The 16,996-nt window shown below is 47.7% G+C and overlaps 6 protein-coding genes across 6 annotated transcripts; 1 reads left to right on the top strand and 5 right to left on the bottom strand.

Moving 5' to 3' along the window:
- The first annotated feature begins 1,067 nt into the window (after positions 1 to 1,067).
- Positions 1,068 to 3,784, top strand: P152DRAFT_454146 (uncharacterized protein). Its single transcript, XM_033678535.1, has 7 exons — positions 1,068 to 1,279; positions 1,329 to 1,435; positions 1,484 to 1,945; positions 1,992 to 2,429; positions 2,483 to 2,742; positions 2,835 to 3,268; positions 3,315 to 3,784. The coding sequence occupies exons 1-7, from the start codon at positions 1,205 to 1,207 to the stop codon at positions 3,591 to 3,593; spliced, it is 2,055 nt and encodes a 684-aa protein (XP_033539196.1). The 5' UTR covers positions 1,068 to 1,204; the 3' UTR covers positions 3,594 to 3,784.
- On the bottom strand, positions 3,509 to 5,342 carry P152DRAFT_23200 (2-methylcitrate dehydratase PrpD). Its single transcript, XM_033674564.1, has one exon. It carries the CDS (start codon positions 5,174 to 5,176, stop codon positions 3,713 to 3,715), a length of 1,464 nt encoding a protein of 487 aa, XP_033539195.1. The 5' UTR covers positions 5,177 to 5,342; the 3' UTR covers positions 3,509 to 3,712.
- A 1,775-nt stretch (positions 5,343 to 7,117) lies between these two features.
- P152DRAFT_427508 (uncharacterized protein) lies at positions 7,118 to 7,615 on the bottom strand (the record flags this gene model as incomplete). Its single annotated transcript, XM_033677300.1, has 1 exon — positions 7,118 to 7,615. Exon 1 carries the CDS (start codon positions 7,385 to 7,387, stop codon positions 7,118 to 7,120), a length of 270 nt encoding a protein of 89 aa, XP_033539194.1. The 5' UTR covers positions 7,388 to 7,615.
- Positions 7,616 to 11,556: 3,941 nt separating this feature from the next.
- On the bottom strand, positions 11,557 to 12,622 carry P152DRAFT_478520 (uncharacterized protein; the record flags this gene model as incomplete). Its single annotated transcript, XM_033681659.1, has 1 exon — positions 11,557 to 12,622. One exon carries the CDS (start codon positions 12,620 to 12,622, stop codon positions 11,636 to 11,638), a length of 987 nt encoding a protein of 328 aa, XP_033539193.1. The 3' UTR covers positions 11,557 to 11,635.
- Positions 12,623 to 12,862: 240 nt separating this feature from the next.
- On the bottom strand, positions 12,863 to 13,595 carry P152DRAFT_478519 (uncharacterized protein; the record flags this gene model as incomplete). Its single annotated transcript, XM_033681658.1, has 1 exon — positions 12,863 to 13,595. Exon 1 carries the CDS (start codon positions 13,466 to 13,468, stop codon positions 12,863 to 12,865), a length of 606 nt encoding a protein of 201 aa, XP_033539192.1. The 5' UTR covers positions 13,469 to 13,595.
- An 884-nt stretch (positions 13,596 to 14,479) lies between these two features.
- On the bottom strand, positions 14,480 to 16,752 carry P152DRAFT_487264 (alpha/beta-hydrolase). Its single transcript, XM_033682094.1, has 6 exons — positions 16,302 to 16,752; positions 16,062 to 16,214; positions 15,931 to 16,015; positions 15,383 to 15,884; positions 14,895 to 15,333; positions 14,480 to 14,846 (listed from the first exon to the last, which is right to left on the bottom strand). The coding sequence occupies exons 1-6, from the start codon at positions 16,603 to 16,605 to the stop codon at positions 14,710 to 14,712; spliced, it is 1,620 nt and encodes a 539-aa protein (XP_033539191.1). The 5' UTR covers positions 16,606 to 16,752; the 3' UTR covers positions 14,480 to 14,709.
- Positions 16,753 to 16,996: the final 244 nt, after the last annotated feature.

The following is a 16,996-nucleotide window of genomic DNA, read 5'->3' as shown; positions in this document are numbered from 1 at the left end:
ATACCCCTGTTGGTTTCTACTGCCCTAGCATTCTTTTCACTGCCCATTACCCCTAGGCTAAGCCTATTTCGGACCGCTTAGTCTTTTCCCTTGTAAAAAGTTAACTATCTTCAACTGACTTGCTAGCTAGATCTCCTTTTGAAGAGACAATGGGAATCGTCAATACCAACTTGCGTTGTGACTCTAGAGCACCTGAGCTTAAGCAGCGAACGTGCTTAATCATCACCCCGCGAAATGCGACAGTTCGCCCACTCAGTCTTTTGGCAAAACTTATCGCCGGCTTGGCAATTCTCATGCGAAAATTCATCTGGAGAGTGGGCGAACTGTAAGCTCCCAAGTCGGCCATATCCGTATACGTAATACGTTTTTGCTAGAAGACACAGACCATCCACACTCAGGTGATAATGCCTACTCTCACTCTCTCAGATGAACTCTTCCTTCTCTTACCACCCAGTTCATCAAGATGTCGTTAAGCAAGAATATAAGTCATTTAGAAAATATGTAGAATCCATTCCTAACTTATCCAGCCCATCTATCAATCCTATTGTGCTCTGCCATCGCGACCTTTGGACACGGAGCCTTAGGGGGCAAGATGTACGGAGTAAGTTCCAATGGAATGCATTTTCAATGGATCTTGAAGGCATTCTGGACGGTCACAGCTTTGGGGAAACTCTTCTAATAGATTATAAATGAATTAGGAATATATTCCTAATATATTATCAACCCTTTAGAAGCTGGGCTAATTATAGCTAATAAATGCAGTTGCTCCTAATGCATTACTCCGTACGCATAGATTTTGGGAGGTTCATCTGAGGGTGAGGAGTAGTTTGTAATGATCAACGGGTCACGCAGGGGCCGAGTAAGAGGCAGTGTTCTGTATTAGACTATTTCTTGAAGAGTCTTCTCCAGAGAAAGGTGCGAGGCTGGATACATAACCCAACTGCCAAGCTTTACGGATGCGCTAGTCATCCGTACCGGTAATTCACCAGCCGAGGAAATGTGGAGACTATGTATGCTACAGAATTCCATGACATCCGCCATCTTCCCAGGTAATTCTGGCTTCTATACTCTTTGCTCCACATCGTACTCTGTGCATGTTCCTAAAAGTTCAATATCAATCGACTTTGGCTCTTAATATGCATGTGATCTCCAGACTCCGGCCTACCGTCTTTTCTAGGAGCTAAAGACTAGGAGACGGCGTAACATGTCGCCTCCCACAATTAGTACAACTACTGCATCGGCCCGGGTGAGGGCCTGTAACGGCTGTCGGCAGATGAAGGTGTGTATAAATAGATCGAAGAGGTTTTGTTCTCTGCTTATTCAGCCAGCTACGATGCGATGCTCATGAAGACAATTATGGTGCATGCTCCCGATGCCGGAATATGCGTCGGGACTGTGTTATCTCCACATCGTTCAAAAGGCGAAGTAGGCAAACGTTGGTGACAACTTCCCCTGAAAGATATCGGATGTTGACTTTCTATAGTAAAGCCCAATTGGAATGCGAACTGGAGAGACTTCGTGCACAATATGGATCGCCTCCTAGAAATCACTCTCCTTCAGCTATGCTAATAGAGCAGCCCAATCCGCCACCTAATGGCCGTTCAAGTTGGGAATCCGAATCCAACATGAATCAATATTCCGAATCTTTGCCTGTCAACCGGCTTCCAAACGCCATTTCTTATCCAGAGGACATGCTCTTTCGTCTCGACCAACCTCTTTCTGAGCCGAGCGTAACTCCATTATCAGTGTCGACAGCCCCAGCACAGGACAACCTGATGACTGCGGAAGGGCCTCACGAACCGGATGCCAGTACAGCTTTCAGTCCTTCTGTTGGCACGTCAACTGTCGAACATACGCATTCTGACCGTAAAGAAACTCGAACCATTTCCCAGCGATTAGGAGATGTGGAGTTGAGTGCCCGGAAAATCAATGGGTGTTTTTCTATGTATGTTTCCTCAATTGGCGCCAATCAACCTTCCTGACTAAACAAGGTTTTACCAATTCTATAAACCGGTTCTTCCGGGAATTTTCGACGGCGACAAAAACCCCAATGATGTCTACGAATCGTCCAACTTCTTATTTTGGACTATAGTATACGTTGGAGCAAGAAGATACGCAAAGGACCCCACTATCGTCGAGTCTCTTACGAATCCACTGAAAGACTTCATACATAAGTCTCTATTTGATCCAGACAAAGCCATTTCCACCATCAAGGCTTCTCTTCTCCTCTGTCTCTGGCCTTTACCCATTAGCACGACGTTCAGGGATCAGAACCCTGCCATTGCAGGTGCTGCTATGCAATTAGCTGTACAGCAAGGCCTGCACTACTCTAGGCATCAGGATTTTGTGCGCGTGGCTTTGAAAAAGCCTGCAGCAAACAAAATATTCCGCGCCCGTCTCTGGGCGCACTGTGTCACGGTCTTCCAAAGGTGTGTATTTTTTTACTTCATCAAAGTCGAGCTTTTCAACTGATACAAACAAGTACGAACATGCATGACGGATTTCCTCCTCCGATGGCGCTAGATCCAGTTTGTGCCGACAGGAATTTGAGTATTTCAGATGGTCTACCTGGAATTATACTATATCAATATCGTTTGCATCGCGTTTTGACGAGCGCATTGGCATCGATAATGCACACCACCGATCTTGACTGCACTAGGGATGGAGATTCTTTAAATTCGTCAATACTATTCTACGATGCCCAGGCTCAAGAAATCTCTCCGGTGGAAGCCAATGATCTAGGTAAGTGCAGTCACAAACAAGAAACAGATGTATTCATTCTGTACAAATATTGCGATCTTGATAACATAGTCGGATTGTTAACATTATTGTAGGCACTTTTGCACTCAACAACGTCCGCCTCTTGATCCGAGGCTTTCACTTCTTTGCGGCTCCAGGGGCCGAACGTACGGCCGGAATTCTCCAGCTTTATGTCATCTCTTGCAGTATGATCCAATCAGCATCTCGAATGGACAAGTATCATGACTTTGGAAATCACTGCAACGCTTTGCAAACACGCGCGATAGCTTTGGCTGCAGTATGCATTCTTCGCGTCCATAGAAGCAGTTTGCGCACGCAAATCGATATCGACGCCGGTGAGGATATGTTCTTTGAAGCAATTCGGATTTCAAAGAAGCATTCAATTCAAAACAATGACCTAGATGGTCGAACTTCCATCATACTAACTCAACTCTGGTCAAGTACTCGAGTATTCAAGTTCAAAGATGGTTCCATAGACGGTCTTCGGCTGCTACTTCGCGGTCGACTGGTGAGTCTAACAAGGGTCTTGGTATCATTGTGCTGATAATTTCCAGTCTATGAGCGTCTTATTCGACTGTCTATGGTGGTGGCGAGCGGAATTCGGGGGGAAGTCTAATCCGTATGTTGAGTCTGAGACGGATCGAACACATGCCGCATCATCATCCATCGAGGCCTCAGTATCGACGGAGACTATAATACACCAAAACATAGCCGAACTATTCGAAGTGGAGTCTATCGATCAAGGTACACTTCCAAACCCATTATTAGATCCTTCAGAACTTCCAAATTGGAATTGGGGTGAAGTTGAAGATCTAGACTTGAATTGGTATTGACCTACCAAAATCTGAGGAATATAGTTCAAAACCACGTCGCACCCACATTCGATTTCTTACACACGAAAGCGCCTTTATGCATGGTCATTCTATAATCATTATTGAATTATTTATACTAATTACGCTATCGGATTCTTTGTCAATCCACCCATCAGCCCCTGGAGTAACATGATATCATCGCACTTTTCCAGCTCCAAAACCAACCTTTCAATCTTTTCGGCTCTCTCAATGTCTATGACGTCTTTCGTGATCTGTCTCCATTTTTCGATAATCTCCTGGTTCGACAGAGGGGGCTCGACTCCTCGAGCCGAATCTACACGCTGCCTCAACACGGTGCCGTCTTTGAATTCGACCGTGACGGTCTGTCGTCCACGAGGAGCACCTATTTCTTTTGTCAAAACACAGTCCGTCACATCGACCAGCCTCCAAAGGTTGTCATTCTCCAGCATGTCATGCCTGAATTGCGCCGCAAGCACCTCCCCATAAACAATCTGCGTTGCAGCAACGTAGGCATTGCTCATCTGCGCCCCTGTGCTTGTGAGGGGGCGGATGGCTTTCCAGCCACCGTGATGAAAGGCCGCTTCGCCCAGCTCAATGGTGATTTTTGCGATGTCACTGGTCCAGTTTTGCATCGGCTCCGGATAAAGCTCTTGCAGCTTGCGGACACAGTCAATAGTGGGATGAGTGCCGGCCATAGACGCGTACGGTTTCACGCGCACGCCCTGAGTCTGCCACTTGACACCAAGATCCTTGGTCAGTTCGTCCACCAGGTACTGAGGTTCCATGCCGTTGCCGGAGCTGAACTGTTTGAGGAAGCCGCCGTATTCCTGCTCGAACACGCGCTTGATCCCGATATAGCCACCCTGGGCCAGGAATGCCGCGAGAAGGCCGTTCCGGGCCGCAAAGCCATGCTGCATTCGCTTGACTTCGCTTCCAAACTGTGCAGACATTAAACCGCAGGCTTGCGTGCACGCGACCCCGAATGCATCTTCGATCTGTTCGGGCGTGAGACCAAGCAGTTTGCCAACAGCGGAAGCTGCTACTGCGGGCCCGAAGACGGCGCCGGAGTGCCATCCAGTTGTGAGAACGTGAGCACCGTGAAGCGCAAGGCCGACACGCGGGCCGACCTCGTATCCGATGATTGTGGCAAGAAGAATATCGGATCCGGAAACCAGCGAGGATTTGTTATCTTTGGATACTACATGCTCGGCAGCAGCGAACAAGGCAGGCAGCAGAATGCTGTTGGAATGGATCGGTGCTTCGCTGTGCCAGTCATCAAGCTCGAAGCCCTGAATGAACGCGCTATTGAGAAGCGCTGCGGAAAGGGATGGGAGCTTTTTATCTGGCCAACCAATCACAGTCGCGTCGCCAACAGGCTCTAGGTCAAAGATAGCTCGAGCAGCTTTCTCAGAAGATGGCAGATGGGCACCAAGGAGCCCGCATCCAAGGCCATCTAAGATCAGATGTTTTGCACGAACCCGAATTTCTTCCGGTATATCGTTCAAAGTCGCCGATGAAATCCACGACGAGAGTTGCGTTGTTGGTTCAGGCTTTGCGGACTGCTTAGGGGAGGATGGACCCATGTTTCAACGGAAACCGATCTGGTTGATTTATTAATAAACAAGAACTAAAAAGGGAGGGCGATACGGCTGCTAAACTCTTGAACTTAGCGCTATGACGGAAGTATATATAGACGATAAATAGTACCATTCCTTGACCTGTGTAAAACTACTTGTTTATTACTGCGCGTAACGGGGAGTAACGAGAGAGACCACCTTAAGCCTGGTAGAATTTCGGGCAATATGTGCCGTTACCTCCGATGCGATATTCGCAGATTTCGCCGAAGCGATGCTAGCGTTGGCCGAGGGACTGACGGGGTCACGGGGGTATTAGCTTTAGAGAGGAAAATCCGAGCAGTCTCACTAGGTTCTTAAAACAAGAGATGCGAACCCGCAAGCGGGTGTCGCTGAAAGAGAGCCTGGAGGAACGAAGCTAGAGTTCGCAGTCTTCGAATCTCCGTTAAAAGAGTACTCGAATTATATTCACAGAAGCATCATAAAAGGCTTATTTTTCCATTGTTCTAGGTTGGCTTTAAGACATGATACTACGGCAGTTATATAATAGGTCAAAGAGTCAACATGTTATAGTTATACCATAAAGTAACAAAGTAAGGAATGAATTCGCTATTTTAGATGCGATGATCCTACATAGAATGATATGGTTTATATTCCCAATTCAATTGCTTTTAGAATAATAGCGACTTACCTAGTCCGGTTCGAATTTCACTACGACGACGAATCCCTCGAATTTATTCATAATAATTACCTCTTAAGTCAAAGCACCCAGTTTCCGGTCATCCCAGTTTCCGGCCACCACAAACAATCCATTTGATCCACGTATTGCCCTAGAGTTACACAAATAAAACAGCCACCATATATATTTCTATACATCTAGTTCAAATACAGAGCATAAGTGCTCGAATCTAGATTTGCGTGCTCTGAAATTCTCTCCGCCTTTTCCGCAGCTTTCCGCTCCGCTTCTTTGGCCGCCTCCTACAACGCAACGATTTGCTTAACTGTAGCAAATCTTTCGTTTAAATCAGGCTGGACTCGTTTCCTTTTCCTCGTAGTCGAACCACCTAGATCTTGAATAGTTTTTTCAAGTTGTAGAACGTGTGCTTTAAGTGTAGCGATTTCGGTATTCTTCTCCGCCAGGGACTTGGCCAACTTCCCCTAGAATCCCCCGAAGTCTCGCGATAATATTCCCTCAAACTTTTGCTTATATATGTCCTTTGGCCCCTTTGGTGTGCTATATATATACGGAATTAGTTCAGGGGTTACACGACTGGGCATTACGGTGCGAATTTCGTTCAATTACGAAACTATTTAATACTTTGGCTGGGTTAAAGGGCACCATTCCTGTTCCACGAAACCCTGCACGGATGTTATGCGAATTTAGAGCCGTATTTCGAGATTTATAATATATTTCTTTAAAATTATGCTTCTTGACTGGTGCACAGTCATCAAGCGAAGACAGGCGGCTCAGTTCTTTATGATATCTTGATTTCAGGGGCGAAAAGTATGCAATATCTAAAGGCTGGAGGACATGGGAAGAATGGGCCGGCAAACATAAAATAAATACCTTACCATCTTTCGCCGACTTCATGAGCTGGGTCTTAGCATGCGTACCGTGCCCGGCGCATACCAAAAAGCGCTATTCTCGGGAGTCTTCTTCTCCATTTTGGTTCAGGGGTTTGGCCTCCCGTAAGAACTTTTTCTCGAGCCATTGTAAGCCAATTTCGTTGGATGTCCAGGCATTTTCTGAGGATGTATAATGCCAGTTCGGGATATCGCGAGAAGGGAACCACGTCGACTACAGAGATTCGCCTTTAAGGATAGTCAGGGGTGTAATTGATCGGCCATCTGCATATATGCATTCTAGGACAGAGACCCATTCTCTATCTTTAGGAATCTTCACGTATATCGTGTTCTTCCTCCTCTTTTGTTTCTCCTAGACTGGTACAATTACGCGGCATTAATTCCGCACCCTAGGGCGATGCCATGCTCATTAAAATCCCACTGGTTATGGGTTTTAATGTTGTACCTTTCGATAATGCGTGTATAAGCCGAAAAGAACTCCGAAATAACATCTTTTGTGGCAGAATTTATTCTGGAAGCCTCGATCGTCCGTCCGATAATTGTTTTTACCTCAGGATTCCGGAGTAGAAACTCGTCGGTCCAATTTGTGCCGCAGGGAGTGTTATCTCTATTTTCTTTCGCAATCAGTTCTGCCATTTAGCGAACCTGGGCATGCGAAGGGGCCCTCCCGTAAAGGTCTTCTTCCGTAATCCGCTAGACCAGCCATTTTTCTTAATCTTTTAACAACTTTTGCAACTTCTCGGCCCCTTTTTGATGGGATTCGGTGCCCTTTTAGATATGTTCTTAGAGAGTAGAGTACTTAACGCCATAAGCGTCCGCAAATTTGCGAATCGATGGGAATTCTCAATCTCAAAAAGCTTATATAGCTTCAGCAATTGCACTTTCATTTATAGGAGGCATATTGAAAAAGAATCCATCGTTGTTGGATTTATTTGCGTTATCAAATTAGTCAGTCTCGATAATCAGAGTGAAGTCTCGACTATTAGCGTCCGTCTTAACCATCCGAGCCAGACTCAACGATCGGACTCAGTCAGGCGCAAGGTCAGAATCCGGCAGTGTCTGCGGACGCGAAGTGGACGCCGCGGAGCGTGTAGTTTTATAGTTCGTTCCAATCATATCACACGGGCTAAAGCGGGGGGGCGATCGCGATGTGAGAGAGAGAGAGAGAGAGAGATTCATACGCCCGTCAGGCCTCTCGGCGAGGCCCATGTGGGGACTGGGGAACCACCTAAGCTGACTAATTACATGCGTTGGTGCCTTGTGGCCTTGTGCCCCATTTTTCTATCTCCTTCTTCTATCTTCTCTAATTATCTGCTTCTAACATAGGAAATTATTATAACTGTGGTATGGGAATAAGATGGTCAGTTTGCTGGACGTCTCTATTCCTCTAGGTTCTATTCTAGAGTGACGCTGCTCTTACTCGGGCACAGCGTCGGATCGGAGGATTAAGACCATATAGTTAGTAGAAGGGAAGGTATGGGAGGGAGGGTATAGGGGGGAAGGTATGGAAGGGAATGTGTAGGAGGGTATCATGTTCCGGGGTCTAATCTTCTAGTGTCCTGGATGAAATGTAGCGTTGCCGTAACTACCTCTATGTTCGGGGACCAGCGCTTGATCGGGCCGTCTTTTGCTTCTGATTCGTATGCTCTAAGGAGGTAAGCCAGGTCTCTTGCTCGGGCTCCAGCCGCTGTCTTCAGTTTCTGTCTCTGTTCTTCCCATTTCGTGCATTCCAGTATGAAGTGGTGGACACTCTCCGTTGCTCCGCATTCGCAGTCGCTGCTTTCGGCCGCCGCGATCTTGTGGAGATAGCTGTTAAGGCGGCAGTACCCTGATCTAACTTGTACTAGTAGGGCTGCTTGGTCTCTCGATAGCTTGTCGTAGAGCTTTCTTATGTGCCTGCTTGGTAGTGCTTTGTCGAGCTCCTTCGCGAAACGCACGGTCTTTTTGGCTAGGAAGGCCTTTCTCTTTACCTCTGGGTGGCTCCTTCCTTGCTTAATCGCATGTCTTAGTACTATGGTATGCTCTTCCTGTCCAGATCCGGTGGCAGTGGCAGATTGGGCGAGGTCGTGAGCTCTCTCGTTACCTTGCACTCCCTTGTACGCTGGCACCCAGTGGAAGGTAAAGGTGAACCCCCTTTTCTTGGCCTCTGCTAGTTTCTAGAAGATCTCCTGGAGGGGTTTACTCTTTTTCCATTGTGGTCTTTTGATCATGCCTAGGGCCTTCTGGTAGTCGGATAGGATATAGCATTAGTCGAGGTTCTAGCCTATTACCGGGATCTTAGCGGTTGCTTCTAAGATGGCTTCGGAAATAGCTATAAGCTCCGCTTAGAGGGCGTCTATACTCGGTGTAAATCCTATTATACTAGATTTCTCGAGTCCTAGGATATTTAGTACGTGAATTCCGATGCCGGTAAGGCCGTTTCTATATGATCCGTCCGTAAAGATAGTTCTAAGGCCGAGCTGGGCTGCCCTTGTTATTGCGGCCGCTTCCTCTTCGATGATGACTCTTGGCGGGTCTTGCCACGGCGGCTTGACGAATCCTGCTGTCTTCTTAAGCGATTTCAGATTGATGTGCTGGAAGAGCTCGGCTGTAGCTTCGAGTGGGGATCTGTGTGTCTTAGCTTTAAACAGACGCTTGATGAGTCTCCATCCGTGGTGATTCTGTGGTTTTGTATACATCTTGATCCAGTGTTTCCGGGTGAGTTCGTGGAGTCTTTCCTGGACTGTTTCGACTCCTGCTTCCGCGGTTACGACCTCGCTCGCTGCCGATCTAAATATAGCCGTGATTTCACTCGCTCCTAGTTTAGTAGCTCTCTCGATATGGTGGGCTACTGTACCTGCCGATCCTGGGAACTATATCTAAGCCCCATAGTCGGTGGTCGGTGTAACTGTTGCCGTAAAGATCTGTCTCGCTGTTTTCGGGTTGAGTCCCTTAAGTCTCTGGAGCGCCATTGCCGCGATTTCCCCTCGTTTCGCTGCTCTTCTCGCGTGGCTCTAGAAATTAAGTTTTTGGTCTAGTATAACTCTAAGGAGTTTAATCTCTGATGCTGGGGCTATCTCGTTATCCATAACTATCAGTGGCAGGAGCTCGTTCTCGTCCCGTTTCCGGCGTCTGGTGAAGTGAATAAGTTGGGTCTTGTCCGGTTCGAACAGCGCACCGCTTTCCTGGCTCCACTTTTCGGTGTTCGGTAGGATTTGTTCCTGGATTCGCTGGATATTGCTCTTAATGTCTGGGCCTATTACCCAGGCTGTGAAGTCGTCTATAAAAGCCATCGTTCCCGAGCGGTCTGTTACCTTCCCTACGACGAGGTTTGCGTTATAAAAGAGAAAGAGGATAGGGGAGAGTGGCGACCCTTATGGTAAACCAGCGTGGGCGATGTCCATAACTTCTGATTCAGTGCCATTAACCATGATTAATGCCTTCCGATTTCCGCAGAATTCGTACACCCATCTTGTAATCTCTAGTGGGATTCCTCTTTCCTTAAGTCTTTGGCATAGTACTCCCTTATTGACTCCGTTGAAGGCGCCTTTAACATCGAAGGTAACTAGCGATAGTATCTTCTTCTGTTTCCATGCTTAGTAGATTTGCTCTATAGCTAGCTGGAGGGCATCGGTCGTCGATCTCTGCTTTCTTGCTCCGTAGTAGGCTTTTGGGAGTATCCCGTGCATTTCGTCTAGAAAAGATAAGCGTTCTGCGAGTACCGACTCTAGCGCCTTGCCCAGGGTGGAAAGCAAGGAGATAGGCCTATATGCCTTCGCGAGGGTGTAGTCTGGTTTACCTTGTTTTCTAAGCGGGACGATCCGCGCAATCTTCCATTGCTCTGGGAGGTACGATTCTCTGACTGACGCTTGCAGGAGTACATATACGTGGTCTCCCACTTCTGGCCACAGTTTCTGCCAGGCCGCTGGTAGGAGCCCATCTGGTCCTGGTGCCTTAGAGGGTTTTGCTCTATAGATCGCCTCTCGTACTTCCTCTTTGGTAATCTTTTTCTATGGGTGTTAGTGTCCTTCTCTAGCTTCGGGTAGCTCTAGGGCGTCTGCCGGTTGGCTGAAGAACTGTATAAGGAGTTCCTCTGATATTGCCTAGTCTGTTTTCGCTAGCCCTTCGTTTATCTTAAGGACTAATATCCTCCCGAACGCGCTTGACTGGGCTGGGTGAAGGTATTTTGCGGCTTTCCAGATATTATTGTTGTCGTTAAGAAATTCCTTCCAGCATGTTCTTCGTTATCTCCGTATCGCATCGTGGAAGGTTTTCCTAGCTACCCTGGCTTTCTCTTCTAGGCGGTTGTTAGGGGTTCCTGCTCTTCGCGTTAAGGCTGCTTCGTTTCTCGCCCTTGTATGCGCGTTTTTAAGGTCTGTGAGGTTCATTGTCCACCATCTCTTTAAGAATACCGATAGCCTAGCGACTGGGGTGTCTTGAAGGACCGCCTCTATAACAATCTAGACTAGCTGGGTACTGAACTCGTCGATTTTCTCTTTTGGGATCATCTTGTCTAGTGGGATTTGCAGGTTCTTTATCCCTTCCTTAGTGGTTTTTACTACTGTAAGAGTCTCACTGTCGGGAATCTCCAATCGTGAGGCAAACATTGAATTGTTGCTATGAAGGAGGAATCTATCTAAGGTGTGCGAGGCGTTTATCTGTTCTGGTGTTTACAGAGCAAACGGGCCACAAGGCCACAAGGCATCCAGGTCTGCGGACCTCTGATCCATCACACTACCCCCTCCTTCAAAACACGCGAAGTCCACTGAGCGCTCTATCTAATGATACAATGAGGTCGTCGTCCTAATCATCTTTTTCTTCAATCAATTTGGGCGCAAGCTGTGCCCAGAGCTCGTCATTTGTAAAGGCCGGGTGGATGTCTGGCGCGACTATCGCCGGAGGGTTTCAGTTTTCCGAATCGGATGACTCGGGGTAGTCGTCCACTCGGGGCTTCGGGTGAGGAGCCTTCTGCCCCGTGTCGTACGCGAGGACGTTCTCGGTCATCTCAGTAGGTTTCTGTCCCTTGCACGGAGCGTCGTCTGCGTTAGCCATATGACCTGGCTTAAGGCAAACGAAACATCTGCGTTCAGCCTTTAATTCCTCTCGTTGGGATTTAGTCCGGCCGTAAGGCCAGTACAAGTTGCTGTTGCCGTAGATATGGCCGTTGCTATGGCTGCTGCTATGGCCGTTGCTGTAGCCATTGCTGTGGCTGCTGCCGCTGCTGGACCTCTTGTGGTGGCCGTTCTTGTAGCCATTTCCGTTGCTGTTGCCGTTGCTATGGCCATTGCTGTAGCTTTTACGACCTCTGCTCCCACCGCGTGGTGAGTCAGAGACGCGTTGGCGTCCTCCGTAGTTGCGAGCATCGGTGGTATTCTCTTCCGTTATACGGCACGCGTCGACGAAGTCGTTGAAGTTTTTAGTATGGCAGTTGGCCATGTCGAATTTCATTCCTCGCTTTAGGCATTCGCGGAGATAGGCGATCTTATCCTCGTCGGTAAGATGTGGGATATCGGACAAGTTACTGTTGAATTTGGGCCAATACGCGTCGAAAGTCTCATTGTACTTCTGGTGAAACTTAGGGTCGCGGATGTTCTTCTTCGCCTTCTCAATGCGACGTTTGATTCTAAAGACTTCTTCGAGATCGGTAAGGAGTTCCTTCACGTTCATGTATGGTTCGTCCTCTGACTCGACACGTCGTCGGATCGCACTGAATGCGTCTTCACCTGTGCAGGAAGCAACGTAGCCTATAGCTTCTTCGGTGGTATATAGGTGACTGTCGAGGCGGAACCAATGGTTAACCATGAACTTCCAGTTGTCAAATAGCTTCTTGTCTGCATCGGTGCCTTTGAATTGAAAAGGCTTTACAGCACGCTTCTTGGTAGAGATAGACATCGAGGCATTGGTGCCAGGAGTTGTGTAACGAGACTCGACGACTGCCGGGGAGGATGCTGGAGCTCGGGGCCTCAGTGGAGGCAGCTCTAGGGGATCTTCCTCTTCAGATTCGTAGAAGCCAGCATATCGTCGTTCTGTAGGGTCTGCCTAGCTCTTTTCGGTCTTAAGGTTTTTAACCCTGTTTTTAAGTTCTGCGATCTCGGCTTAGAGGTCTTTCTACTAAGACTTATACTTATCTCTCTAAGCTCGCATACGGATCAGTTTGTCATTCATCGCTATATACTTCTCCTCTCTTTTAATAGGGGAAGCATTAGTGGGCTTCATCATTTTCTTGGTCGGCGTCGCACGCATTTCTCGTACTAGTGTTGATAATTCGGTGATAGTTTCCTGCTCGTCTTGGTAGTTCTTCACCGCACGAAGAACGAGGGTAAACCATCCCTTTAGGTCATCTTGAACGTGACGCAAGAAAGCATCGCCGGTGTAAAAGGTCGCAAGGCGCTCCGGCCTAGTAACGGCGTCTCCTCCATGAGGATTTCGAAGGAAGATTCGAAGTCCTACGGAAGCTGTCTTCGCTGGCGCACCTCCAGCATCGAGGACTACGGATTCTTCAAATCGAAGGTAGTAGTGGTTCTTCGGATCCAACTTCAGGATCTTTCTCTCAGTGCCTGCTTCAATAGGCTTTTTCCCTTGACGGATCTCTTGCCGCCTGTCTTCTAGGTATACTCCCGCGTGTTTCATCTGCGGAGTGTCGGCCACATCTTGTATCTCTTGCTGAGCCTGCGGCTCGAATTCCGACTCGTGTTCATCCGATCTGTACGCTGACAAGGATCGATGGGGTTCTGACATCTTGATTTGTCGGTTCGGCAATTCCGGTTCTTTATGGGTCTTTCTTTCGATGGGTCCTAGTCACAGCGTGACTAATCAGAGTGCTCAACTGCTGATTTCAATGATTCTTAATCAATCAATATATTCCGAATGAGTAAACACTCATAGAGAAGATAGCAACAAAGTGTAAGAGTCTCACTGTCGGGAATCTCCAATCGTGAGGCAAACATTGAATTGTTGCTATGAAGGAGGAATCTATCTAAGGTGTGCGAGGTGTTTATCTGTTCTGGTGTTTACAGAGCAAACGGGCCACAAGGCCACAAGGCATCCAGGTCTGCGGACCTCTGATCCATCACATCTTTGAATATCTGTCAATCGTCGTTTCTGCGTCGATTGGCACTAATTTCATTACCGAAAGACCTCATTTTGATGGTCATGTTGATGATTAAGAGATGGTAGTATTCAGCTGAGATGAAAGTGGTGATGTGTGGCTGACCAGACTTGTGGCTTAGTACTTTAGTATATCATCTGCTGTTTATTTCATTATAAGTGGTTTAGCTACCGATGAAACCAGTACTAATAAGCGCGTGTGCTTGACTCTGTTCGCCCAAGGGCAATGATGATACAAGATACACAGATGAATGAATCAAGCACACGGTCAGATCAAAAGTCGCTGTGATTGGCCGCAAAGGTTCAGGACTTCATCAGCAAACTGTGACTGGGTAATTATGCTGTTAAAACTTGGGAGGTTCTGCTCCCTACGCTGCGCATCCCTTGGGTCCATTTATGACCCTCGGCCGTATTTTTATTCTAGACATTTGCAGGGGAGAAAGTTGACCCTGTGAGGTGAGAAGGTCCGATTTTAGTTGTCGCAATCATTAGATCAACGTCCATACAGGGCACGCACAGAGATATGTATACATATGGCCGGAGTCGGAATAGCTTTCTTCCACCCCCTGATTCCCCGTCTGGGAATTGTTGTACGAGCGTTAACACCATCCTTACGGACGTACGGAATAATATCATTCTGGAATTTGGAGTCAAACCCTTGCGATAGATCCATCATTCATTCGATTGCCCTCAGCCTTGTCCTTGTTTGTGTTACTCTCGATTGCGCTGTGTCACATTGTCACGTTCAAAAGTTGAAGGTTGTTCCAAAATGGATCATTGGATCCGCCATATGATCAAACGTTCTTGACGGACGCTCTTTCATGTCAACTGCAAGCATCATTTGCCTTGTCTCATTCAATTCAGTTCCAAGTTCAAACGCGCCTTCGTCTCCTTCCAGGGAGACCAGCACCCAAATCACCAAGCAGGTTGCAACCAGCGTCATATGTGTCGCCTTTGGCCAAGTTCAAAGTAGATTGATTATTATATCCAATCCGGAGCAATGTATCCTCTGGAGTAAGGGTCAGCGTTGGATCTACACGCATGATAATCAACTTACTGGCGGGCTCATATGTCGGCCAGTCGAGCCCGAGAAGACCCGCTGCAGGGTCTTTGGCAAATGTTGCCCAGGCGTGCCTGATGAATTTTGAGGTTGCCTCTTGTTCAGGTGTATTGGGTGAAGCTCCTCTTTTACGATCGGTTGCTCCAAAGACCATCGGCACGTCACTCGAATGATAGGCACCTGTATCTGGAGAGAGGGCTGTATTCGGCCAGACTCCCATATACCGAAACCTCCAAACTGGAACCTTGTTCTGCACACGAACCAACGCCGCTGGCCCCGACGGACAAGACAAGACCAAGTCAATGGGATTAAAGCCCCCAGGGAGTGTAGGAAGACTCAGACCTCCGGATCCACTGGAATTGGACGTGCCGGCTGCCGCAGATGCCATGTATGTGAAGAGGCCCCCTTCATTATCGGTATTTCCTACAATTAGTGGCTTTCAGCGTGTTAGCTCATGCAATGATTTCGGAGATTGTCGTTCTCACTTTTTTGATGAAGTTTCCTGCTTGTCCTCGGGTGGTATAATTTCTGAAGACAACCTTTTCATCCGGCATGGGACCAAATGACGTTACGCCAGCAATACCGGTTCCAGTTGAGATATTACCAAGGGCATCCATCAGTTTTGCGGAGTCCACCTGACGCATACAGTCGACGGTTGCATTTCCGGCTTCAACCCCTCCGCATCCAACACTTCTCGAGATCTGGTACCATGCTGAGGAGACGTTACCAGTCGATTGTAGGATTCCAGCGGTCCCAGATTGAGCAATGAAGCCGGATACAATAGGGTCTTTCGTCCAAGCATAGGCATACATGTCAACCGAAGATCCACCAGCCGACTCTCCAAAGAGGGTGATACGATTAGGATCTCCGCCAAACGCAGCGATGTTGTCTCGTGTCCATTCTACAGCCACTCGTTGGTCGAGAAGTCCAAAGTTCTGCTCGGGAATTCCAGGAGCACCAGGGAAACCGAAAAGATTGGTGCGATAACTATCCACGGTTAGTGTGATGGAGGTTTGAAATTTTTTTAACTCACTTCAGGCTCACGACTACAACATCCTCTTCCGCGGCTAGTTTACCGCCATCATAGAATGGTGCATTGGAAGTCCCAGCGGAAAACCCTACTAAATGTAAGCCTAACATGCGTGAGATTTTATGCTAACGAACCTCCTCCGTATATCCACACAAGGACCGCTTTTTTTGCTTCGCCGGTTTGCGGTTTTGTCCAAACGTTGACACTAAGGCATTTTTCGCTGTAGACATGGTCTGCCCCCCCTCCCATTCCTTCCCCATATGCCGCAAGTGCTGAAGTCCCGCTGGCTGAGCCAACATCCCCTGCTCCTTGAAGGCAATCGCTTTATGAATCAGTGGTGTCGCCCCTGTTGACTGATGGAGACCTACTCGGACTATGGCTCGTTAGCTTCGGATGATTGAATGGGAAACAGTAACCGACAAATTTGTCTCCTGGGATAGATCCATTTCCGTAGAAACGTTTTGGAGCCGCGAACCGCAACTGTCCCTCTGGATGTTCTGCATACTGAATCCCAAGATATGCCGATACCTTAGAATTGGCTGGCCAGGGCGATTCGATGCCTTTGACCTTTCCACTGGTTGTTTCGACTTCTTGACCAACCGTCCAAGCGGGACACGACTGTACAAATGTCGTGAAACTGGCAGCGAGTGCCACAAGCGATCTTGTACTCCACAGCATCTTCGTTTTCGTGGGTTAGCCTTCTACAACATGGAGTTCATGGTGTGGCCGAGCACAGCCATATATGTTCCATTTCACAAATTTTTGTCTTCCTACGTTGGTATATAGCAGATGATGGGTCCATCAATTATGTAGGTATAATATCGGAGTGGAACGGCAATATTTGTGAACTGCCAAGTAGCAACACAGTGGCCAACGAGGAACACATACGAATGTATACGAATATACTTTCCTAGGGATCCGAAGTCACGAAATGTGCCGGTTTTCAATGTACTGTGCAGCCCACTGGAAGACAATAGTTACTTTTGTGCATCCGGATATTTATCCTCTCTTCACTAATATACAGCTGTTTCATGCCTTTCGAAGAATTCGTATGCAATGCATTGATCTG

Source organism: Eremomyces bilateralis, assembly GCF_010015585.1.
Source record: "Eremomyces bilateralis CBS 781.70 unplaced genomic scaffold P152scaffold_1, whole genome shotgun sequence".
In the NCBI taxonomy this organism is placed as follows: Eukaryota; Fungi; Ascomycota; class Dothideomycetes; order Eremomycetales; family Eremomycetaceae; genus Eremomyces; species Eremomyces bilateralis.
The sequence above is the reverse complement of the archived record's forward strand: the minus strand, read 5'-3'. Positions and strand labels throughout refer to the sequence as shown.